Source organism: Ailuropoda melanoleuca, chromosome 15 (assembly GCF_002007445.2).
Source record: "Ailuropoda melanoleuca isolate Jingjing chromosome 15, ASM200744v2, whole genome shotgun sequence".
Classification (NCBI taxonomy): Eukaryota; Metazoa; Chordata; class Mammalia; order Carnivora; family Ursidae; genus Ailuropoda; species Ailuropoda melanoleuca.
The window spans coordinates 48,968,880-48,996,200 of NC_048232.1; the positions used below are offsets into that span (position 1 = coordinate 48,968,880).

At 37.0% G+C, this 27,321-nt stretch overlaps 2 protein-coding genes across 5 annotated transcripts in view; one reads left to right on the forward strand and one right to left on the reverse strand.

The window, feature by feature from the left end:
- CAPS2 (calcyphosine 2) overlaps window positions 1-27,321 on the reverse strand; it is a 145,920-nt gene that overhangs the window by 21,870 nt on the left and 96,729 nt on the right. The window contains exons 5-15 of one of the 4 annotated variants that reach the window (XM_034644145.1): window positions 22,720-22,861; window positions 21,223-21,249; window positions 18,718-18,820; window positions 16,468-16,517; window positions 14,563-14,608; window positions 14,349-14,474; window positions 12,239-12,412; window positions 9,894-10,016; window positions 6,585-6,652; window positions 3,660-3,779; window positions 232-306 (exon numbers count right to left, since the gene is read on the reverse strand). In XM_034644145.1, coding sequence (XP_034500036.1) covers window positions 232-306; window positions 3,660-3,779; window positions 6,585-6,652; window positions 9,894-10,016; window positions 12,239-12,412; window positions 14,349-14,474; window positions 14,563-14,608; window positions 16,468-16,517; window positions 18,718-18,798 — 863 coding nt within the window. In that variant the 5' untranslated portion in view covers window positions 18,799-18,820; window positions 21,223-21,249; window positions 22,720-22,861. The other 3 variants (XM_034644146.1, XM_034644147.1, XM_034644148.1) reach the window with 3 other exon arrangements.
- Window positions 25,741-27,321, forward strand: part of GLIPR1L1 (GLIPR1 like 1) — a 34,622-nt gene continuing 33,041 nt past the window's right edge. The window contains exon 1 of the mRNA XM_019801168.2: window positions 25,741-26,040. Within this exon, the coding sequence (XP_019656727.1) occupies window positions 25,864-26,040 (177 nt within the window). The 5' untranslated portion in view covers window positions 25,741-25,863. The remainder of the gene's footprint in view (window positions 26,041-27,321) is intronic.

Here is a 27,321-nt window from a genome sequence, read left to right on the forward strand (position 1 = left end):
TTCTAATTAAAATGTCTTATTTCTAGGATCATAGCTCCTATAATTTTTGTAACATATTAATATTACCTAAAAATGTTCATTCTAAATTCATTTTGCATTTTTTTATTTTTATTTTTTTTTTACATTTTGCATTTAAATGTGACAAACTTAACTAATCTCATTGTTATTTCTATTTGAAGAGAATATTGTTTTATGATCATAGGATTAAAAGTTTAATAAAATCACAATTACCTTGACATGATCCTTCCATCAAATTGTACTTTATGAGAAAGCATATTTTCAGTTAATGTAGAATGGGTTCTTATCCTGTTAAGAAACACATTTGTCAAAAATCAGTTTAAAGTTTCCTAATACTTGATATTGATGCAAATGATAGTACAAAAAAGGTTATGTTGCTATTTTGAAACGCACAGAATGAAGATGATGTTATAAACCTCTTTTTTTTGAGAGTACTAGCTAACTGAAGCAGACTCGGAGGAAATAACCCTGAAATACCGTGTATAATACACTCATAACTTCTGTGTTAGAATGTATAGTAACAAAGTGCTATCCAAGTAAACAGCACATTTGTAACCGGTCCTGTCACAATGCTCCCTGGCAGCCATTTTAACCCTGCCTGTTCTCCTTTGCCTCCCATCAACCATCTACTTTGCTTTTCTAGCCTCTTTCCATTAGAGCTGACTTAAAAGACAAAGTTCTGCCAATAATCTTTGAGGAAAGACTTTCTTTTCCTGATAAGAGAGTGGCATGGGAACAGTTCCTGCCTGTGAATGTGGCAGGGATATGATGCTAGGAGCCACTGGAGCCATCAGGCAACCATGTCAGAAAGGCCAATAAGATCTTGAGGAAGCTGAACCACGGAACTAAAACCAACGCTACCTCCAGGCAGCTGGTTTTACAGGAAAATAAATCCTGACTTTTTTAAGTACTATCAGTTAAGTTTTCAGTTATGGGTACCTGAAAACATTCCTTACCAAAATTACAGAATGGTGGGAAAAGTGCTAGATGAGGTTCCAGCCTTGAATAGGAGTAGCTATGACCTGAGATCAGCTGTGTAATCTTTATGGCCTTCAGATGGCACTGAATGATCTCATATAGATTGCTAGTCCGAAAATTCTGTTTACTACTATGAAGCAAAACCCAAATGTCCGCACTTTAACATGCTAATACTAGTAAACTCCTTTATCATAAAACATCTGAAGATCTGGTGACGTATCTTTACTCTCCTTCCTAAATAATTTTATGGCACTCCAATAAAGCTGCAGGTGTCATGAGACTGCAATACTGCAAATAGTAAGTAAGTGTATGGGTCATTGGGATCCTGAAAAGCAATACCTCTCTAAAATCAAGGTCTCTGAAAAATAAGCAGCATACAGACAACAAGAGCCTGTGAACCAAAGGAGTTTGTGAACACAGAGTGGAGCCATGAAAGACTGGTCTTCTCAATTCAGTTTAATCCATCAGTATTAATGTGTTTATTGAATGCTCACTACACGCCTGAAAAAACTCTAAATGCCAAGAAAATAACAGCAATAATAACAGTAACTATTTATCGAGAATTCCCTAGACACCAGTCATTATTAAAATCACTTAAATGCACATTGGTTCATTCAACGCTTGCAATAACTCCATAAAGTAAGTACTATTATCCCATCTTACAAATAAATTTTATGGAGTCATATAATTAGTGCATGACAGAGCCCAACCTTGCTCATAACCATTATGTTATATTGCTTCTCCAAGGTGAACAGAACTCAATTTAACAGTGATAGGTGAAGTAATAGCTTCAAGGAATCTACAGTCTCCTTGAAAAGATAAAAGAAGTAAATAAGACATTTATATTATAAATGGGAAGTTCTGTGTTAGCGTTTTAGGTATCCAGTTAGTAGTACCAAACACTTCTCTCTACCCAAGTTCTTAACCAATACAGGAATAAGAGTCGGGCAGATAAAGACCAAAATACGAATTTTACTGCTCCTGGTGGGAATGCTAATTGCAGCAACCACTTTGAAAAAGTATTTGGCGGTATTTTTTAAAGCTCATCATATGTGGACTAAATGGTCCTCCACTTCTAAGTATGTACTGAGCAGAAATGAGTACATACGTTCACCAAAAAACGTGCACCGAAATTCATGGAAGCATCATTCTCAAATGGCCAAATGTCCACCAACATCTGTGAATGAACTGTGGTATATTTATGCCATGAAATACTGTACAGCAATGAGAATAAAAGACAACAACAAATAAAAACACAGATAAACTCACAAACATGTTGAGTAAAAAGAAGACAGATACCTAGAGTCCAAATTTTGTGCTTTCAGCAAGTTTATGACAAGGCAGTGACTCTCCACGCTATCAGGACAGAGAGGTTAAGCTGCTGTGGCAGAGGAAGGGACAGTAACTGGGACGCAGCACAGGGGAGGCACTGAGGTACTAGGAATGCTCTATTTCTTCATCTAGGAACTTGGCACATGAGTATTGTGCAGTTTGTGGAAATTCCTATGCTGTACACTTAAAATGTGTACACTTTGTGGACATATATTTTATTTCAATAAAAGCTTACTTTAAAAAAGAGAAGTTAAGGGGCGCCTGGGTGGCACAGCGATTAAGCGTCTGCCTTCGGCTCAGGTCATGATCCCAGGGTCCTAAGATAGAGCCCTGTGATGGGCTCCCTGCTCAGTAGAGAGTTTGCCCCTCCCCTGCTCATGCACTTGCTCTCTCTCTCTCTCTCTCTCTCTCTCTTTCACAAATAAATAAAATATTTTAAAAAAAGAAGAAGAAGAAGAGTGTCAGAGTGATAAAACACAGCTGTGCTGGCTTTGAACATGGAGGAAGGGGTCATGAGCCAAGGAATAAAGGAAGCCTCTAGAAGCTGAAAGAGGCAAGGAAATGGATTCTCCCCTGAAGCCTCCAGAAGGAATGCGGCCCTGTCAACACCTTGATTTTAGGCTCTGACCTCCAGAACTGTAAGAGAATAAATTTGTGTTGTTTGAAAGTATTGTTTGTGGTGATTTGTTAGAGCAACCATAGGAAATTGATACATGATACCTTTGAATATTTAAAGGTATGGAAACAGAGTCTTCCAGAAAACAAGAATGAGACAAAAAAATAACAGTTCTAAAAACTTTTCGGCATTGACAGCAGTCTGAAAATATGAAAGAACTGCTGCGGGAACTGGTGGGTTTTCTATGTCTCTTAATGCTGAGGCTAGCCGTCAACTTCCAGTGAAGTGTTGAGAAATTTAAGTGGACTGCACCCGAAAACTGTGAAAGTCCAAAGATTTTATAAGCTACAAAGTAAAAGGCAAAATAATAATAATAATAATAACTTGTAAGCAATACTAATTTTGAATATATTGTACCAATGAGATTCAGCACATATAAATGTCTCAGTTACTATACTCTGTATTTTCAAATATATTACCTCCTAGGTTGTAACTGTTTTTCCTGAATTACTAATAAAAAACCTGGAGGGCAAAGTTTACCCCTATATCTTAAAGTGGCAGAACTGGGATCCGAACTCCAAAAACTCCACTTCCCTTTATATAGAAAAAAGCAAAAAAAGAGCCAAAAAACCTTTTCAGTTAGACACAAAAGTATATTTTTTAAAAATTCATTTATAACATACTGTATCATTTAATATAAGTAAAATTTTCTTACTTAGTTTCATGTAGTGTTCTTCTCCTAAATCGAAGAGGTGCTACCTCTGAACCTGGAAAGATACAAGCGCTTTCTTGTCTCTCCGTGGTTAGGTTTTGTTCTGGATCACTGATCACAGCCCTATATAGGAAAACACAGTCTGACTCAATATGATAACGCACTACTCTAGCATTCACACGCTTATAAGCAGCTGGAAAAGCTCATCTACAAATACAAATTTACACTGTTGTCAGAATTATACATGTTCCAGATACTGAATGAACAAATTTAATAATTAAAAAATTCTGGCCATAAAAAAGTGAATATTCCTATCAATCTCTTCTTCCGTGTTATCTAAATATAAACAGAAATTTTTGAGAGAACTCTGAGCCCCATGTCTCTCTCTCTTATTATTCTTTGAACAAATAGACACTGTGCTGGTGATCTCTGAATAAAGACATGAAGAAAAGTAGCTAAGGAAGCATATGGATTTCCGGAGGAAAAACATTCCAAGAAGTGGGGGAAATAAATGCAGAACACCTGACACAGGAGTAAACCTGGTATGTTTCAGAACAAGAAGGAAGCTGAATGGCTGGAGCAGAATAGATAAGAGGGAGAGAAGTTGGAAAAGTGGTCCAAGGTCTAATGGTGGACAGATGATGTAGGGCTTGGGTAAAATACATTATTGACCATAATTTTTTAGTACTCCTGATCCACTCCTTGCCATGGCCTCATTACAGGTGTACTGTACTAATTTCTCACCCTTTACCTTTGAACTTAGCCATGTGACTTGCTTTGGCCAATGATATATAGCTGGATGGCTCCGCTGATCTCAATGAAGCTAACTCGCGGAAGTGTGGGTTGGCTGGGGATCTGCTCATCTAGCATAATCTCGGCTGAGTGGCCCAGCTACATCTGCAGAGTCATATTCTTCTTGAGATCAGTGGGTTAGCCAAGCTGTGTTCTTCTCACAAATATGGCAAGAGCTCAAAAAGGCAAGTGGAAATACATAAGGCTTCTTAAGGCCTAAGCTCAGAACTGAGACCATTGCTTTTTTTCATATATAACTGGCCAAAGTAAGTAAAAAGCAAGAGCCACTTGGCCAAGCCTAGCCTGGACAGTTGATCTGAAGATACGTGAGCTCTAATTAATCACTGTAGTTTTAAGCTACTAGGTTTTGTGGTAATACATAACCAATAAATAGATTTTACTCTGACTGAGATGGGAAATTACTGGAGGGTCTAATGTAGTTTACTTTTTAATAGACGTACTCTGGCTGCTGGGTTAAGAATAGAACAATGAGGGGCAAATGCAAACACAATGAGTCCAGTTAGAAAGTGACCAAAATAATCCAGGAGAAAGAAGATGATATTGTGAACAGGGATGCCAGCAGCAGAAGGAGTAAATTTATTTTGACGGTAGAACTAAGAGTGATTGCTGACAAACTGAATATAGGATTTGAGAAAAACAGAGGCATCAAAAGCATCACCAAGATTTTAGGTCTAAATAACCTAAAGAATGGAGCTGTCTTGGAGGAAAATTAAAGAGGATTTGGTCATGGGGGAAGGAGGGAAAGAACTTTCAGGAACCCAGGCTGGCCAATGTTACACTGGAATCTTCGATTAGGGAAGCATCAGCGTATAAATTATTTTAAAGGCATGATACTGGATGAGATCAGTTAGGAAGTCAATGTAGAAAAAAATCTAAGAATGGAGTCCAGTGTACTCCCATGTATAAGGACAATGGTGATGAAAAGGAACCAGGGCAAGAGACTGACAAGGAGTAGAGGGAAGGAGGAAAACCAGCTAAGTGTTGTGTGTAGGAAGTCAAATGGGAAAAAGTATTTCAAAGAGGAGAAACTTTTCAATGGAGCAGATGCTGTTGATGGGTCAAGTAAATGAGAACTGAGAAATCACCATTAGTTGACCAGCACGGATGCCACGAGGTATCTTATGAGGACGTGTGCGGTGGCAGGGTGCGGGTGAAAACATCAACAAAGTGAGTTCAAGAGATAATGGAAGGACAAACATTGAAGACTGTAAGTATAATTATTTCAAGACAGTTACTGAAAAACATGCATGTAGAATACCTATCTGCCACCTAAATAATTTTTTTCAAAGCTAACCATAAGTCTTGCTTTTTCCTTGAAGACTTCCTAGACTATTCCAGCCCTTTCTGAAATCCTACAATATTTACATATTATCACGCAATTTTTAGCACAGCAGGTACTTAAGCTTTACACAGTTTTCTAAGAGTTAGGAAACGTAAGATTAAGTTTTAAATTTTTAACAGTCCCACAGTTCCCAAACTGTGCACCACGTCACTCCAGGGTGCCACAGGGAACTCACAGGGACTACTTGGGATATTCGTAATTTTTGAGGGAAACGCAGTGATACTTGATATTTGCTGGAGATTACGTGAGCTATTAGCTCAAGGTAGTTCACAGTTTCAACAAGATATCCTGCTACACTCTCAGTGAGGTCAATCTTCTGCAAAGCTGGATTTTCTCCAGTTGCTGTGACAACTAGCAAGGGCCATGTGGAACTGAAAGTGAAGGTGACGGCATCCTCACCAACTGTAAGGTTTGAGAGATTGTGCTGTGCACTAGAAGGTGCATACAAGTAATTGCAGCTATTTAAGAATGAAATAAAAATATTTCTTCTTTTAATTTATGTGTATTATTTTTTGAATGGCCATTAAGTTGTCATAAAGTAAATACTGAAGTTATTTAGAGAAAAATACTTAACAGATAGAACTGCTGGACATTTCTACTGGCCCAGGAATGCTGCAAAAAACTACAACACTACACTACAACATTATGAGTGCAAAGAGCAGAGAGTGTGCGGGAACCTCTGAGTTAGCCACTTATTGATGAACTAAGGATAAAAAATGTGCAATGAAAACTTTCTGAATGGATTGCTATCCCTCATTACTACTAACCCTCACCTAGATAAGTGGTCTATCATCATTTGCTCTGCAACAGTCTGTTTCTTCCTCTCTGCAGCCACAATTTCCTGAGAAGAGAACATTTTTTAAATTTCATTATCCATAAAACAGAACACCACTATAGTTAACACAGGAACCCTAAAATATATGTTAAATTTCCAACTTTCTTCTTAAATATAGATTACTGTATCCATCAGTAATAAAAACAAATTCCAATTACTTAATATGAAAATACCATTTATTTCCTAAAAAATAATGCACTTCCATTCGGTAGAAATCATCAGAGATTTCCATGTGCAGCCTCTGAATTTCATGGAGGCAGAATAAAAAATGAGGAGACTATGATGTCCCTCTCCTTGACACATACCCTGTTAAAAGGCACTTTAACCTGCTCCAAGAAAAATACCAACATTGACACAAAATGTTTCTAAAACTAATCCTAGTACATGAAGCTAAAATTGAATTGGAATCCTTCAACCCTTTATCAAAAATCTAAAAAAAAAAAATCTTTCAAAAGCCTCCCATCATTAAAAGGATAATATTTTCTATGCATAATAATATCCATTAATACTTTATCAACCTTTCTCAATTATGGTTTGATTAAATTATCTTCACACTGGTTTTTGCTTTTCCAACTCATTTGAAAATATTTTTACTACATACTACATTTTAGGTTATATCAAATTGAAAGATTAGTAATCATTCAATTCCAATTAGATTATAATGTAACTATACTTACTAAAATGTTTCTTTAGAAAAGTAAATAAAAAAGGTTAAAAAATTAAGGAGACAAAATAAAGCTTGTTCTATTTTTACACTGTAAATTACTGTCATCTCCACTCATCACTCCAGTAAATGAAATCAAGTACAATAATGTAGCTTATGATAGGGCTTTGTAACCTTAGGAGAGCGCTCTATTCAAAATGGACACAAGGGCGCCTGGGTGGCACAGCGGTTAAGCGTCTGCCTCCCGCTCAGGGCATGATCCCAGCGTTATGGGATCGAGCCCCACATCAGGCTCCTCTGCTATGAGCCTGCTTTCCTCTTCCCACTCCCCCTGCTTGTGTTCCCTCCCTCACTGGCTGTCTCTATCTCTGTCAAATAAATAAATAAATAAATCTTAAAAAAAAAAAAAATAAAATAAAATAAAAAACAAAATGGATACAAAATTCAAATAAGAATGACTAAAGACACATCATAGAAACTACTAAGAAACCTGGAAATTTGGGCACAATTATTTAAATGTTAGTCTATAATTGAATTTGGCCTTTTTTGGGGGGGGGTTGGTTTGGCAGAAATTAAGATACATATCCACATATGCCCCATATAAATATAGTTCATGTCATTTAACATATAACTGCATCTGATGTTCTCTAAGCCCATGACACTTTATAATGATTTTTGTTTAGTAACAAATTTAAAACAGCAATTAAAAAGTGTGTTTTATGTCTAAGGGTGATGAAGGTGAACACTGATGAAATATGAAATTATATACAGAAAAGGTCAGCCAGAAAATAGGTGTAAAACCCAGAAGCGAGCAAAGAGGGGAGATAAATGAACAGAGAGCCCATGCAGAAAGCCCACCTTGAGTGTTGACATTTACGGTGGCTTACTGCAGGAAAGGTTAGAACCACCCTCAGGCACACTGATTTTGTGGTCTGTGTAAACATAAAGCAGATTAGAAGCAGGAGTCACACCGATGCAAAGGATCTAATAATGTTGAAAAATGACCAGCAAACTAGAAGAGATGGATATAAAAACCACAGGTTCACTGCTTCTGGTGTTCAATTAAGTAGTGAAAAATTAAATTAAAAAGTTTCCCCCTAGGTTTTAAAAATAAATCAGTACTAATTTCAAATGCATTCAAAGTTTACTCACGCAAACATGTCCTTGGAAAAAAAACAGATAAATATGTGCTACCACAATAAAGGAAAATACTCGATGCCGAATTTAGTGAATTAAAGTGATGGTAAGTAAAAGAAATCCACTAACACCCAGATGGCTTTGGATGACACCAAGAACAATACCCAATGGGCCTTAAGCATCAGTAACACTCATTTCAAGTATAACTTCAGGAACATATCAAAATAAGCCTTATTTGGGAGACTATTTTGCCTTATAAAATAGCTTTTTAAATTGTAGGATAATCCTGGTAATATTCCTTATTCTATTAAACATAAATATCTAAATAATAACAGGCACAAAAAATAATGTTTATGTTGTTTTAATGCAAGAACTACAACAAATTAGCAACTTGAGAGTAACAGAAAATCAGTCCATGATCCAGACACTGATTACACATTGCTGTCAACTGAGAACATTAAATCTGGATGATTGTAAACCAAATAAAATATATATTGACTTTCCTCTCAGTGATAATGATAATATAACCATCTAAAACCATAATGCTTTATTCTTATTTAGGCTATCTAAACCAGAGTTTTCCCAACTCTTGAACCACCACACACGGGTATGTCATCAATCCACTACAAATATGTCTAAGATCTTAATCACCTGGGGGTGTCTGGGGTGACCCGTGGACTCCAACTTGAAGCAGCTTGGTCTGATTACCCCAAGACACTACAGAAATGTAATTATCTGTTTGTCCCAGATCTGGCCTAAGCGATACTCATCCAACAATCTAACTGATTTCGTAAAAGACACAATTTAAAGTTAATATTGAGAATCTAGAGTTGTGCTTCCCTTTTTCTGAAAAAAATTACTTTATTCCTGCCCTTTTCCTTAACTTGCTGGAATTTCTCTAGTCTTATTAGCTTATCATTTTCAAAAAATAACTAGGCTACTTTGGGGTTAGGGGTGATGCTAAATAAACCCACTGACAGAAATAGCAGCCAATTAACATTTTTTTAGATTTTTTATTTTATTTATTTGACAGAGATAGAGACAGCCAGCGAGAGAGGGAACACAAGCAGGGGGAGTGGGAGAGGAAGAAGCAGGCTCCCAGCAGAAGAGCCTGATGTGGGGCTCGATCCCATAACGCTGGGATCACGCCCTGAGCCGAAGGCAGGCGCTTAACAACTGAGCCACCCAGGCGCCCCCCAATTAACATTTTTAATAGTATAAACTAAATTTTTACAAACTCTCAAAGATTCAAGACTATTTCTCCACAGTAAATATACCAAACATCAACCATTTGTAAAAATGAGGACTCAATTTACACATTAGTGAACACGCACTGCAGTCCAGATTCAATTGTTGCAATTATTTATTCAATGTTAACTCTGCAAAATCTTGAAGGGCAAATTATCTTAATGGCTTAATAAGTAAATAAAGATCCCGATAACTTACGGCATCAGATTTTCTCATACTCCTTTGTGCATTGTAAGGGATGTCTGCATAACCCTGCTGTAAGAGGGCTTTCCTATCCAGAGTGGTAAGACCACCCGCGATGGCTTCTTCACCTTGTACACACTGTACGTGAAAGCAATAAATGAATTCTTGAGAGTTTATACTTAGTTCACATACTTAGCATATTTGTTTTTAACAAAATAGTGTATTAAATAACCTCTAAACACATCAATAGTTATTTGTGTACAACTATGTATACACAACAATACGTAACACATAACAATGGTTATTTGTGTATAACAGCTCAGACTCTGATAATCAGATTGCCTATTTGAATGCAGTTCTTCCACCTTCTAGCTAGATGACCTCTCTGTGCCTCAGTTTACCCATGGTAACAGGAACTGGTAATGGGAATTAAGAGGGAAATTAATAATAGTAACTACTTCACACACACACAAAGATGAAATGTCCCACACTTATAAAAGTATCTGATATATAGTAAGCATCAGATAAAAGGTAGCAACTATTATAACTATTATTGCCCACTTGAGTCTTTGTAAAGTTAATAAAAATGGGCACGTTCACTCCTTTGTAAAATGAGATTCAGAAGTACTAAGAGATGGGCTGTATCCTTTGAGGTAAAGGACCCTCTGGGATCCTAAAGATAAACACTAAATTTTTCTCTGAATATAAGGTGTACTTAAATTCTTTTAACAACAACAACAAAAATGTCCCAGTAGGATAGCAACTGCCAAAAACTTGGTAGATTTCAAGAGTTTTTCCTCCAGGGTTTGTTCTTACTTTAGACCTTTCTTAAAAGGTCACATTCCATATTCGTACTCTACTCTGTCTTCGTGACCTTTGATTGCTACATGAAATCTTATTATACATTTGTTTATGAATTGCTGCCTGCCTCTCCTGCTATAAGCTCCATGAGGGCGGGAACCTTGTCTGCCATTTTTATTTCAATATCCCTGATGCCAGAACAGGACCACACATAGTGAGCCCTCAATAAATACTTATTTGACAATGAATGATGCATCCTGTATAAGTATTAACTATTGAGGAGCACCTGAGTGGCTCAATCAGTTAAGCATCCAGCTCTAGATTTCCAGCCAGGTCATGATGTTGGGGTTGTGAGATCAAGTCTCCCAACCCCACCACTCTCTCCCCCCCATGCCCCCACATGTGTGTGAGTGCGCGTACACACATGCACTCTCTTAAAAAAAAAATACTTTAAACCATTTTGCTGCGGCAAATAAAGCATAAGCTTATAGAAATCTTCATTCTGTTTTCCCAACATTATTACAGTGACCTAAATATCACATGATAGATCCTACAAACTATATGGCCAGATGCTAGAGGGCTATGAAATTATCTACTACCACAGACAGCAGATTATTATATTTGTGTCCATCTGTTTGGATCTGGGATATCTGTCTTAATATAAAAGAGACCAAATAATCCCTTAACTTTTATTACTCTTTCCACTGAACACCATGTGATATAGTTAGTTCAAGATAGTTCCTACATGGATTAGATAAAATAGCTGATATGACATGCCTACTTATAACTTAATCGATTCTTTTTATCTATAAAAAATGTTAAGCAAATACAACCAGCAAACTTCCCTGCAAATACATTATTCTTATAAAAAATTCACTGAGTTAAGAATTATATTCAACTATTCTCTCCTTCGTGGCCAGTAGTATCATAAACTATGTCTCCAAACCATTCTTTCCACAATTCAAGATTGACCTTTCCTATATGCTTATGAAAAGCCATTAAATTTAATATGGTTTGTTTGCTCTTATATTCATTATTGATGAATTTACACCTAATTAACATTAAATAAAAGCATAACTTTAAAAAGTCATGATGTTAAAAAAATATCTCGCAACAAGAGCCAGAAGACAATCATCGAGTGATGACAGTTTTGGAATAAAACAGGATAACTGCAACATCTGAAATCACTTTTCAACTTTAAAATTTAGACTGTGAGGCAAACAGAATTCAAGATAGCTACATCGAAAACAACTTTTTAATACTGCCTTATTTTCAATCCCAAATCAAATGGAAAAAATCCTTACACAGAAAAGATGACTAGGTCATATGGCGAGAGTTTTCACATTTGAAAAAGATAATAATAAACTTTTAGAGTTGTTGTTAAGAATAAACTAGTTAATGGAAGCAGAATACTTAAAACAGTCCCTAGCACACAGAAATAAATGCTAGCTACTATACTTACTATGATTAACGGCAAAAATACCAGACAAAAAGATTACCATAATGCATGTAATTTTTTTAAAAATTTCATCAGAACTTTATAAAGTCTCATTCATTACCTTGTCATCTATCTTGTTTCTTGGAGACTGTTGTGTGATCTTTGATTTTGTCTTTTCTGCATTTTTCTGACTATACTGTCGATATCCCTCTTTCATTTCAGTTTTATACTGCTGATATTTCAGCTTATATTTGCTTGTTGGTGCTGGCAAGTTTTCAGGTATTATGTCTTGCTCCTAGATATAAAAATAAGAAGTATGTTATCTGTCAGAAAAAACAAAATAATTATAACTTTTCCTTATTAACATTAACAGGTTTATCATTTACCTTAACATTTATGCCTAACAGATCATTATGATCTATGTGCTAAACAGAGGTGATATTTATTTATTATTATTTTTAAAATTTATTTGATAAATTTTAAATTTAAAATTTAAATTTATTTGCATAAACGGGAGAGCAGCAGAGTGAGAGGGAGAAGCAGGCTACTCATTGAGCAGGGAAATATCTGTACCTTCCACTCAATTTTGCTATGAACCTAAAACTGTTCTAAAAAATAATCTATTAAAAAAAAAGACAGGATACAAAGATATGTAGCTTTAAAATAAAAAAAAGATTTTATTTATTTGAGAGTGCGAGCATATGCACACAAGTAGGGGGAGGGGCAGAGGGAGAGAGAGAAGCAGACTCCCTGCTCAGCCGGAAGCACTAAGCAAGGCTCAATCCCAGGACCCTGGGATCATGACCTGAGCAGAAGGCAGATGCTTAACCGACTGAGCCACCCAGGTGCCCCCAGAGGTGGTATTTAAAATGCTTAGCTGGTATAGAATCACTGAGCAATCAAAGCAGATGGAATTGCTCAGAATGGGCACTGGCCTTAAATACCAGGAAGCCTGTACCTGATTTCCCTGCTGAAGATCAGTCCTGGTTCTAAAATAATTTGAGAAGACAAAAATTCATTTTTCTTTCAAGAGTTTTAGATAGACCTTGTATTCCTGCCCCAGAAAAATTCCACTGACAAGCATTTTTGCAGAACAGTTACAGGAATTAGAGATCACGAACACTAAGAAGTGCTGGTTATCATTTGTAGAATTTCAGATATATCTCTGGTATTACTTGGTTCCGTACCACATTCCCATGGGAGTAAGAGATAACAGAGCCAGTGGATAAGTGAAATCTAAAAGGAGTACTAAGCAAACACGATGGCATATATATTGGCTCAAAGGGGGATAGATACTCCAAAAGGAGGATAAATCCAGCACAACCCTTGAAAATTGTTGATAATACCCAAGTCTAACCTAGAGAAGGAAAAAACAAAGTTTCAGGGTGAAAACTATAGCATGATACAGACTAAGGTACTACTGGTGCCATTTAGCCAAAATGAGACTAAGGAGAACATGAATAGAACCAGCTAAGGGCGCGTGGGTGGTTCAGTTGGTTTAGCCTCTGACTCTTGATTTCCACTTAGGTCATGATCTCTGTGTCTTGAGATCAAGCCCGAGTCGAGCTCTATGCTGGGCGTGAAGCCTGCTTAGGATTCTCTCTGTCCCTCTCCCTCTGCCCCACCCCTGCCTCCTGCGTACACACTCTCTCTAAAAAAAAAAATGTGTGTGTGTGTGTGTGTGTGTGTGTGTGTGTGTTTAAAAAAATAGAACCAGCTACAGAAGAAAGACTAACAAAGACAGAAAAGCAAGCCCTCCTCATAGAATACTGGTCAGAACTTGTGTTCATAACACAAAACACTAAATACTGTTTGAAGTATAAATACTGTCTCAGGGAGATAGCTTGGAATAAGTACAGTTACTTACAGTTACTCCATAGCATACTAATAGTCCGAAGTATAAGTTAATTTCCAAGAGACAAATCACATTGTTAAACTAACAAGATCTGATCTAATACTCTACCACATTTTTTTAAATTCCTGGATTTCCTATTAGGATAAACCTGTACTTTACTAATCGTATTAAGACATTTTTAAAATACTATTCCTATGTGAAAAAAATGTAAAACAAAGTAGAATTATTTCACCAACATGATGGTTTGGGATATTAATATATAAAATACTTAAACTGGACAAAACATAGACTGAACATAATGAAATTTCTGGACTAAATACTGTGCTTAAATGCACATTATAATTCTGAAAGTTGGTAATAAGATATAAATACTAACCAGTTCATTTAGATGATGCTGTGTATGTGATATTTGATATGGTGTGACCCAACTAGGAGCAGAAGATGAATTTGGTGGGTTAAAATGAATATGCGTAGTACTAAGTGGGATGTATGAAAAATCATCCTAAAATAAAATTAAATAATACTTGTTATACATTATATGCAATATTGTATTCAAATATTTATTATAGTAAATACCAAATAAAAATTACCTCCTCATCAGAGTCAACGAGGCTTCCCAAATCAAGTCGTGGAACCCTGAAAGAAATAATCTATGCATCCCATAAATTTTTAAAATGAGACTTTAATAGTTGCAAATCATATATGCTATATCTTACATAAAAAGATATACTAGGGTTGTCTGGATGGCTCAGTAGGTTAAATGTCTGCCTTTGGCTCAGGTCACGATCCCAGGGTCCTGGGATCAAGTCCCACATCGGGCTTCTTGCTCAGTAGGAAGCCTGCTTCTCCCTTTCCCTTTGCCTGCCACTCCCCCTGCTTGCACTCTCTCTCTCTCTGTGACAAATAAATAAAATCTTAAAATAAATAAAAAGGTACACTAAAGCCAAAGGTGTGCTGCACCAACCAGCTGTGAAAGGCTTTTGTTAAATGCCCAGCAGTTTTTGAGCTGGTTGTTAACAAAGCACAATCAAAAATAAAATTATTGAACTTATAAATAAGTAAAGTTATATTAAAAACAAAGGTAATAAACACCCAAAGTCATCACTTCTTAATGACTTTACTGTACTTCACTATTGTCTATGTTCTAGAAGTTATTTACACCTATGGTATTTGTCTGGTAATATAGTAGTGTGTATCTCTTTCCAAGTCTGTGTTCAGTGATACTATACACAGCTTGAAATCAGCCACAGTGGGATCATTTACACAAAAACTGGCAAATGCTATGAATTAGGACTTGATTTATTATTTTGTTAATTTCTGAGACTTAAAACAGTCATGGAGAAAACATTAATGGTGCAGATTAAACTTAGAAGTGTACATATCTGTAACCGTCACATTGTGAATAACAAAAAACTGACAAAATATTGTCCCATATCCAAAACTATTACATAAGTCAACAAATAGATCACTCACATCACTTTACAATAAATGAAAATATCAACCAACATTCACATTGGAACTACACTGGTTCATGGACTGCAACCATAGGTTGGCTACAAATACCTGAATTCAGTAAGAAACAAAGAAAGCATTCAGTGACAATCAACTGGCTACGTGGAATTTATAAAAAAGAGTTTATACATTTTATTAGTATTTGTAAATTGCTTACTATGTATCCTTTTTACCAGTAAAATTTATAACTAACTTAAAATATACTTAACTTATTTATAATTAACAAGTAAAATTTAAAATAAACTTATCATACCCTGTCAGGAAACCAGCTGTTACACATTTACCAGCAAATGACTATCAATGCATACTGAGTATCTTGTATCAAGTGCTCACACATACTTTGTACCCCGATTCTTTGTCTAGATGAGCATACAGGTATCTGTTATGTAGAACCACATGAAATTGCTGATACTTGCCCATTTTTCATCGATAAAAAATGTCAATTTCCTGTGGTTCAGCCTAATAAAGTACTAGGTTTTTAACTTCTTTTTTCTAATAAGCCCTGTAGTCTAAAATACTTGAAAGAATATAAAAGTCATATCCTTTCAAACATTAAAAGGCAAAAATGTATAATATAAAACATAAATTAATGTAGTCTAGTCCACAAATAAAGTCATTTAAAGAAGATTGATAAAATCATCATATTTGTCAAGATAAAACCACAGATACTTCCCATTAAATTCATTTTGAATATCCCAGTTATAAAATTCAAAATTTCACGTATTTCTTTAATAAATTCATTTAACAGAGTATTCTAAATAAAACAATAAACTTTTTCAGGAAAATGTAAGTATATTAAAGAAAATAAAAAACAAGGGAAGTATTACCCTCAATCTTACTATCCTACTTTAATTTTAGCATAGCAATTTTTAGGCCAAGCACATTAATTTTGCATAACCACATATAAAATTTGGCTTTCTTTTTTTTACTTATTATAAATATTTGCCCATTAAATAGCTCAAGTGTGAAGAAATGTGACTTACACAGGTAGGCTAGGATTCTGGATTGCCCATGATCTGGAAGTCTGTCCTTGCTTTAATTAAAAAAAGAAAAAAATCAGTATGTATATACCCTTTATTTATACTTTAAAAGATAAGAAATGAGTCGATGCAATAAAGCTGATTATAATTTTCTCAGTAAACCCCATATAATAAATACTTATTAAGCCTCTCCTTACTGGAGACAACAGAGATCGTATGATAAGCAATACAGATAATCCTTAACGTATGATAAGCAATACAGATAATCCTTAACCTCGTGGTGCTCGGTCGCTGGGGAAGACATTCACTCAAACAAACAATAATGTGAGAAAAACCACATGCTCTGCCAGAGTAGCTACATAGAGCACTGTACCCCACAAGTCTAGAAAACTGAGGAAGCATTTTCAAAAACAAACAAAAAAAAGGAACCTTTATAAACGGAACTCTGAAGGATGGGTAGGAGTCAGCCAGGTAAAGACGGAGGGGAGAAAACTGCTTTAGCCGGGAGGAACAGCTCATCCTGCACTAGCCCACCAGCAAGAGTTAAGAGTTAGCAGTTAGAAAGGGCTGAAATCCAGAGAATGAGGAGGCAGCGGTGGCCAGAGCTGTTACATAATCATACAAGTCAAAGAACCTGGCCTTGTCCTAAAGGTAATAGGAAAACTGCAGTATTTAAGCAAAGAAGTGACCGATACATGCATGTATACATTTGTAGATGTTCAATCTCACTTCCAAAAAATTGTGCAAAGATATAAAAATTAGAGTGAGCTTGGACACCATACAATAAGAATATATATGAGTCATAGAGAAAATTCAAGTTAATAAGGGCAGGAAATAATTCATGCATCAACACTTCTGGTTTACTTTTGAAATGTTGTCTAACTGGTCATACCACATTTTTGTGGTACTGACAGCAAGAACAGAAATTACATTCGAGACTGAACTTTATCACTCTAACTGACCATAAAAGAGAAAACAAATTCAATTCAGTATAAATTTTAATATGGCATTATTTTAAATACTATCTTAATAAAAAGTTAAAAATGTAGAAATGTAAAATCACAAAATGATCAGTTAATTGGAATACATATATATTAAGCTGACCCTTGAGCAATGCTGGGGATAAGGATGCCAGCTACCTCCCCCCATACAGTCAAAAATCCACACATAGGGGCGCCTGGGTGGCACAGCGGTTAAGCGTCTGCCTTCGGCTCAGGGCGTGATCCCGGCGTTATGGGATTGAGCCCCACGTCAGGCTCCTGCACTATGAGCCTGCTTCTTCCTCTCCCACTCCCCCTGCTTGTGTTCCCTCTCTCACTGGCTGTCTCTGTCAAATAAAAAAATAAAATCTTTAAAAAAAAAAATCCACACATAACTTTTGCCTCCCCAAAAACTTAAACTCCTACTAGCCTACTGTTGACTGGTAACATAAACAGTCAATTGACATATATTTTATATGTTATATGTACTATATACTGCATTCTTCCAATAAAGTAAGCTAGAGAAAGTAAATGTTAAGAAAATCGTAAGGAAGAGAAAATACATTTGCAGTACTCTACTGTATTTATTGAGCAATATCTGCACATAAGTGGACCCGTGCAGCTCAAACTGGAGTTGTTTAAGGGTCAACTGTATATAAATGACATACATATCATAGCCTAAAGTAGCAGCACACTTCTATTACATATTAAAGATTTTCTTTTTTTTTAAGATTTTATTTATTATTTGAGAGAGATAGGGAGAACATAAGTTGGGGGAGGCCGAGGGAGCTGAGACTCCCCGCTGAGCAGACAGCCCTATGCCCCCGCTGTATCTCAGGACCCTGGGATCATGACCTGAGTTGAAGGCAGAGGCTTAATTGATTCGACAGGCTCCCTGCTTAGTGGGGAGTCTGCTTCTCCCTCTCCCTCTGCTCCTCCTCTCTGCTCCTCCCCTCTGCTCACGCCCTCTCTCTCTTTTGAATGAAGAAATAAATAAATAATATTTTTTTTAAAAAAAGAATAGTAAGTAGATATATATCACTTTTAGGTATTTCTAAACTAAAATTTATATATACCCAATTCTGTGGTGGAAACAAGGACAAAGCAGCTATAACCTTGTTAAATCTTTAATTTTGGCCACTCAATTCTTCAATCTAGGAAATATGGATCCTAAATATTTGTGAGTACAAGTTGTCATAGGAACATGGAGAAAAGAGTCAGAAAATTATTTACGGAATCATCCTACAAGAGGAAAATTATAGAGCACACATACTCGCAGCTGCTTCTTTCTTCCAGCGAATGGCTGAGTTTGATTCGTAGCAGAAGCAGCAATTCCTTTAACCTCTAAATCCATTCAAGTTCACGTCTGCAGAATGCTTTGAAAAGGGTAAAAAACATACAAAATGATAACTCTTACTCTAATTTTAAACAAGCCATACAAACTACATAACACTACTTCATGGAAAGAAATCGTGTGGTTAATCATTCTTGTGTCTTTACCAAAATAGACTTTCTGTGGGTCAATTACATTATGTGGGGCAACACTTATGGGGCAAATGCTAGTCTGAATAGGGTTCCTCCGAAGATGTCCATGTCCTAATCACTGGACCCTGTGAATATGTTTATCTTACATGACAAAAAAAACTTCAAATGTGATTAGGTAAAGGATTTTGAGGTGTGGAAATTATCCTGGATTATCTGGAGGGCCCAATGTTATCACCAGGGTCCTTATAAAAGGGGGGCAGGATGATCAGAGTAAGAAAGAGAAGATGTAAGAAGGAAAGCACAGGTCAGACAGGAGTGAAGATACTAGATAGCTGGCTTTGAAAGTGGAGGAAGAGGTCATGAGCAGTCTCTGCAAGTTAGAAGACGCAAGGAATGAATTTTCCTCTGGAGCCTCCAGAAGGAATCAGCCTTGCTGACATGTTGATTTTAGCCCTAGAGGACTCATTTTGTGCTTCTGACCTCCAGAACTGTAAAATAATGAGTTTAGGTTGTTTCAGACCACTACATTTGTGGTAATTTTTTACAGTAGTAATACGAAACAAATGCCTGTACTCTCTACCACAAAGTGATGTAAATTTATTTTCCTTACTCTTTTCCTAAACCTTTATGAGTTTTGATTTTGCCGGAGTAAGTGGATAAAAAAATGTGTTATGTAAACAGTATTTTCTTTTTTTTTTTTTTAATTTTATTTATTTATTCGATAGAGATAGAGACAGCCAGAGAGAGAGGGAGCACAAGCAGGGGGAGTGGGAGAGGAAGAAGCAGGCTCATAGCGGAGGAGCCTGATGTGGGGCTCGATCCCGCAACGCGGGGATCACGCCCTGAGCCGAAGGCAGACGCTTAACCGCTGTGCCACCCAGGCGCCCCGTAAACAGTATTTTCTGATACAAAGAATAAAATACAGTGGATGGTCCAATTAGCAATTATGAGGCAACTGGTAAAAATGCATGTAAGAGAATGTTGAAAATAATCAACTTGAACAAAAACGTACAAAACAAAAATCAGATGAATATCTCAGTCATGCAAATTTTGAAGATTTTATTTTACACTTCAACCTTATATTACTGAGGATATGTTGTTTAACAAGTCATACTTTCTTTTTCTATTACTACACTTGGATTTAATAGTAAACTTTTTTCTTTTTAATTTTTTAGGGAAAGATAGCATGGGATAGTGTCAGCATAGAGTTAGATAGACTCACATTAAAATCCTCATTTTTGACACTTCCCTGTAATGTATGCTTGGATAAGAACTTAATCTTTCAGAGGCAATATTTCTAATATGTAAAATGAGTTTAATGTTAGCACCTTTCTCATCTTTCTGTATTAGGTAGAATATGGTCATTCAACACATGGTAGCCATCACTGTTATTATTAAAATGTAGTTTTACTGCAGGCCCAGTGAAATCCTGAAAGATATTCCAGTTCTTAGCTAATTTACTTGTATGGCTCCCTTTACCTCATTTCCATAGCCCCCTCCCCTAAAACCCCACACCCCAAGGCTAGATTTCTACTCTAAGAGTAATGTCAGTAAGACTTACCAACCAACAGTAGACATATTCTGAAAACATCACAAATCATTGGATTTAAAAATAATTCGACTTTTTTTTCTGAGTTATCTTTCACAAAGAAGCAAGTTTTTAAAGTTGTTATTGCTTTGGGGGGTGGGGGAGAAGGTTGTTGTTTGCTCTTAATCACATCACAGAAGCTGTTGTATTTGCCGTGATGATTAGCAGCCAACAAACCCAAGTTGAAACAGGGACGCTGAGGAATCAGCTAAGTGATCTTCTCCACACATCAAACACACAAGTATTTATACCTTAGGAACTCTTTCAAATCACTATATGTCACTTTAAATAACCATCATTCATTTGCAAACAACAAAAACAACAAAATTTAAATCCTCTTTCCAGGACCTTCTGGTCCCTGTACTTCCCCAAGCTTGAAGGTCATTACTCTTCACTTGTAATGAATTCTTTCCATGTTCCTAATAAACTGTCAAGTCCATGAATGTTGGTATCTCATGCCCTTAATATAGCAGATACTTAATAAATATTTAGTCAATAAAGAAATGAATGCATAGTCAAATACCTGTAAACATTTTAAACACATCCTTCATTTCCTTTCTCTGAACCTAAATATGGCAGGATCACAATGTCACACATAAATTCTGTCTTCAAACAATAGATAAGGCATCCAAAGCATGAATGGTAGCTATTATTCTTCACACTCTACTGTAAGCTTTAAAAAGGCAAGGACTGGGTTTTGCTCACCTTGTATCTCAGCACTTAGCAGAAAGCCTAGAAAACAGTAGAAACTTAATAAATATTTGCTAAATAAGTGAATTCGGTCAACTCAGATATGAGTTGTTTCAGAACTATCAGCACACAGATGGTTCACTCGGCTATAAAAGGAGTATTCAAAGGGCAACCACCATATGTGGAACACTCCAGGACCTGTAGAATTAGAGCCGTCAGGCTTCTGACACCTTACATCAAAGAATCTTAAGATTTGTACGGGACTGCAGATGTAAAACAGCTCAACCTTCTGATTTTCAAACTGAGGAATCTGAGACCCAAAACAGGGACATTTATTTTGCCAAATTATTCACCAGTTATTACTGAGTGTGAACTTCCACCAGTTTCAGACCTCTTTCTAATACTACACCCTTGCTTGTACGGGTCAGAAGAAAGAGGAGAGTTAGCTGCAGGGACTCTAGAACACCAGAAACTTAAACTTGGTGGCAAAAGAATCAGAATTTCAAATAAATGGCATGTGAGCAGATCTTGGGAATGCATACCAAAGTTCGTCCTGGTCCTATAGCACGGAATATCTAGTTGGGCTATGCTGGGGACAAGAGAGGTGGTAGGAGCAGGGAAAAGCACTTCTGAATGGCTCTGTCTCCATCCAAACTGCTGCCAACTCATGAGATACTACAGCTACCATGTAATGAATATTGTTGACTAACAGATTCAAATCTTACCACGTTATCTTTATTGCTACCATAAAAACTGCACTCACTCCCACTCCCCTCATTTTTTAAGGGTGATTATTTCCAATTGCAATTATTACCACTTCTTTCTTGGTTAGTGACATTAATGGCTATTATTTGCTTACACCAAATCAGAACATAAAGGAAAGCGAAGACTAAATCGATCACATCCATTCCATAATCAAGGAAAGAGGAAAAAGTTTTAGTATTTAACTTCCACGCAGGTGAGGACCAAGTTTATCCTGGGGCCCAGGTGATAACAGACCCAAGTATCTAAATGAACCTGGCATCATTCTTAATTTCATAGTAATTGTACATCCACTCCCCACAAAGTTAAGATAATGCATCAATACACCTGCAAAGTACAACTAACGCTCCGCCCTCTTCCTACCTTAGATTCAGGGATGGGGTGGGACACACTGGACAGCCAACCTGACTTGGCCCAATAAGCTGGGTAAAGAACAGCTCTACAGTGGGAAGGATGAAAAAGGTACCAACTGGGGCAATTCCACCGAGAACCTCCCGAGACAGCTGGAAAGGCGGCTCCTGGTAGACTCCAGCAAGCCCAAGCCCGCGGCTGCAGGTTGCCTAGCAACAGGCGTCCCCACGCTGGGCTTCCAAACACTTTCCCACTTCCACGGAAGAGATGATCATCGGCCCAAATCTTTCATTCCTTCCACGCTACCTCCTGCCCCACGCTGTGTAGGGTCGTACCTCCGCCAACTCCCCCACCACCACCACCACCACGCACCGCGAGCTCCTCCGCAAGTCTACTCACCCGAGGGCGATGCTGAAATCCTTGCAGAGGCCTCTGAGCCTCATCCGGAGACTAGTTCCGGGGCGCCTCTAAATCCTGGCGGGGATCTGGAAGAGGACTCACTCATCTGGGCTTCTTCTGCTCAGAGAGAGAGAGCCAAAGCCTGGCCCGGGTCCAGACAGCTGTTGTACAATTCTCCACTTAAGTGAGTTCTAGTTAACATATTTTATAGAACATCTACCAGGAATTCAGATTCCAGAGAGATATTTTGAGGGGAAAAAATTACGCTGTAATGTCCCCTCTCAAGGAACTTGCAATTATTTAAAAAGACAAGACTGCATTATAGTATTATAGAGAGATATATAATTATAGATACAGAGATATATAGATGTATAGAGATTTTATAAATGAAAATGCCAATACAATGGAAAAGGAATAAGCCTAGGAATCTGGAAATTTCCATTTTATTCTTGGCTCTGCATACAATTTCTTTGGTCATCCATTCCTCATCAATAAAAGGAAAGGTCTGGTGTGAGATATTTCTTGGGTTCCATTCCACTGTAATATGCCTGTAACTTTCCTGAATTACACAGCCAAGCGTCAGACACTCAAAGTAGAACTAAGACCCTCTGAAGCCTAATCCAGTTCTCCAACCAAAGGACCAAGGTTTTTTTCTAATCTAGAGTGTCTTTTCAAAGTTAGCTTCCCTAAAATGTATATATCTAAATTTGCAGGTTGGAGTCAGTTTTGGAGTAAAACTACAAATATGTTTGCAATGCATATAGAGTAATCACTCCTTCTATTTCTTCCCTACATAAAATTCATCCACCCATTCTCCCCACACAGAAAGAAAAGCAAAACTGGAAAAAGAAAGTAAAAATGAAACAAAAGACTCAACTTCAACTTTTAGAAAGTTTTTAAAGAACTTAAATAATTCTAGTGCCCAACTAACTTTGCCCATTCCATAAATAAATATTCAAGAAAATAACATGAGGACATATCCTTGTCTGTTCCTGGCACTTAGGCCTAGTACACCTAAACTGCTTCAGTATTTCTGAATATAGTCCTCTAAGCCATTAGGAATATAGTCCAAAAAACACATGTATACAATCCAGACATTGTGTTAAAACATGTATTACAAAAGCAGTAATATTGGATTATTATTGATTATATAGAGAAAGGAGAAAAACATTTTCCTTCTACCCTTTGATGTCTTCCAGCTGGTTTAAGAATTAAACTGACACAAGATAAACTCAAGGGGAAAAGACAAGGTATGTGCACACAGAGTCCCAATAATGAAATTGAGACCTAAAGAAATGACCAAAGTAGGCAGTTTTTTATACTTTTTGGACAAAGAGACAATACATCTGTGAGGAATTGATGAAACAAAGAAACCTTAACTTTGGGACTTTAGTAAATTATTCTAAACAGAATTTGGGCTGGGATAGTATATTAGTAAAAAGTAGCAAGGGTTGTTTATACAGCCTTCTGGGCTCTAAATTTCCTCCCTGATGATAAGGATGTCTCTTACCTCCTGATATAGGAAGGGTACCTTTCACATGGAAGATTTATTTCTTGCTTTCTGGAGACAAAGCAGGGAGCAGGTCAGAGTGTTCTTTTGCATTGGCTGTTCCTTAAGTAACTTTTGTTTAAAATAATATAACAAAGCAGCACATTTTGGGGTGGCTTGCCTTTGGCCTGTACATATAAATTGTACTTTTTTGCCAATTTTCAAAACAATCACAAAAGTTCTGTTATTACAGCCAATTAATTTCTTCATACACCAAACAGTACTAAATTAGCCATGTGTTAACCTAGATTATTTGCAGATCTAAAATAATCTCACCGACTGAGCCAGCGAGGCACCCCCTAATTTTCTATTTTCTATTTTCTATTTAAAAATGGTAACTAGTTGCATCAAAGTCTTTTTTAGTGAAAAGATTTATTGACTAGAATATTCAGTAGCTATAAATATAAATTTACTTGAACTAAATGGCATTGTAAACAACCTCAGATCATCAAATAAAGATATTTATTTGAAACACAGAAATACTGGAAAATGTCATTTAATGTCACACAAAAAATGCTGGTTTATTATTAAATAACAACTGATATAATGGATTTAAAATATTAAGCCAAATGAAGTTGGTTGATATTGCAATGTAGATAAAATAAGATCAAATGTACTCTGCCCTAGTCTTTAGAATGCCCACTAAAGCAATCCTTTCTCAGAAGTTTACTAGTAACCAAACCATAGGTTTGTTCCAAACTCAAGTATCAAGCATGTGAGATTTCGTCCAGAGGAACTACTTGCCTACACCTCTCTGTTTTTATGTATCTAGGCAGTCTGTCTCCAAATGAGAAAACAAGTGCAAATTATTTTTTTTTAAAGATTTTATTTATTTATTTGACAGAGAGAGACAGCCAGCGAGAGAAGGAACACAAGCAGGGGGAGTGGGAGAGGAAGAAGCAGGCTCTCAGTGGAGGAACCTGATGTGGGGCTCGAACCCAGAATGCCCGGATCACGCCCTGAGTTGAAGGCAGATGCTTAACCACTGCGCCACCCAGGCGCCCCAACAAGTGCAAATTATTAAATTAGTATTTGTTTGGCAAAGTAATAATCACACTATATGGAGTATATAAAATGCCTATTCTTGCTTTATTACCAGTTTCTGGAGATACGGGCAGTACGATGCTTCAGTTTATTTAAAACAATAAAACTATATATGAAAGCTGAGTCTGTGTAACTAATATATAGGGTTTCGCACAGGCCCCGTCCATTTTCAGCATCTAATACATGTTGCCTTTTTCCATGACGCTGTGCCGCCTCCATGTTGCGATCTGGATTGCAATTCAGGGGCCCTCCGCAGTGGTTCTGGATTGGATTCCCAGAAAGGCTGCTGGACGGCTGAAACTCTGCACCAGAGGGCGACTCAAACTTTTCTCCTGTAGCCTAGGGCTTTGTGATGGGCTAATCCTGCTGTTTGTGCTGCCTCAGGTTCTGGCCCCGCCCTCTGGCATCCAGCCTGCTGAGCATCCCGTGCTGAGCTCGAGCTTGTGCAGGAGGAGGGAGCCGGCAGAGAGCGTGGTCCCCAGGGGCCAAGGAAGACTGGCTGGCCAAGCCGTTACTGGTCCACGCAGTCAGAGCATCCTCTGCATCCCGCCATGGTTCTGAGGAAAAAACTGAGTTGCTTATGGACGTTAGGTCTCTGTTTGGTAGCCAGTAAATCGCCTGCTAAAGTCCCCTCTATCACAGACCGGAGTTTTAAAGACCAGTGCGTCAAGGCTCATAACGAAATGCGTGGCAAAGTGTGGCCCCCCGCGGCTGACATGAAACACATGGTGAGAAAGGACGGGGCTGGGATCTTATTTCTCTAGTTCACCCTAAAGTATCTGGGCGGTAAATTTGATGGACTCATTTGTATGAATTCAATCCGGATCTTCAGCATGCAGTTAGGAATCACGCCTTAGCCGGGCTATCTTCCAGGGTAATGACAGGAGTGGACGAAAAAAGAAAACTTNTAGGGGGTGGGGGTGGAGGGTGGCGGGCCAGAAGGGCAGTGTTTGGGAGTTGTTTGGTCTTCACCACTAAGGCTTAATAAATGTACTTCGCAACTTCTCACAGCTTTCCCCACCCCTCTCCCACTAGCACTTCCCAAATCGCACAACCAAGATATTTCATATAAAAGAAATAGCACAGGGATGGAGATTCTCTTCGTCCTCTCACCTGTTTTTACATGTTATGAACTCAAGGTTGGAACAGTACTACATGTGTAATATTCATTTTTAAGAAGTGTTCTACAAGGGTGTAAATAATGAAATCAACACTTGAATAACATCAGATTGCCATTTCCGTGAAAAATAATAAATATGTGAAGTTTAATTCCAAAAACATTGAACTGATGGTGTCTTTTGCAGACTTCCATCATATAGACATTAAGGCAAAAAGAGTACTCTACTGAAGAATGAGCATAAAAAATATTGGATTATTAAAACAAACCATAGAATTTATAATTTTTAAATAAATGCTGGACTATAAATTTTATCACTAGAAATTTCCCTTGCATTTTTTCTTGCATGTAGATTTATCATTACGAAATTATGAACATAAATGTTGACAGCATAGTTTTGCTTATGCAGTTGTAGCTACATTGTAAAACATCTATTCCAGCTTTCTTCCTTTCTAGCCAACAGAAAATGAAATGGAAGTATTATAAAATCACTATTCAGGCACTAAAATTCAAAACTGCACTATTCTGCTACACGGGAAAGCATTCTTTTTGAGGGGGAAGAGGTTTCAACAATGTCTGGGAAACACTGGCTTAAACAAAAATAAAGTGATCTCTTTAATGCAGAATTGTTAAAATATTTTAATATGTAATATATACTTTAATCTCCAGTAAGTTAGGATGGTCAATGACATGGATTTGCTATACATCATTGCCTCCATACTTATTTGAATATCTTTTTTAAGGACTATCTTAAGTCATTAAAATGCTATTTAAATATATATATACACATATATATTTGTGTGTGTATATGTAAATATATATATCCTACATATATATGTAAATACATTTGTAAATTTATATGCAAATATATGTAAGCACATACACTTTTTAT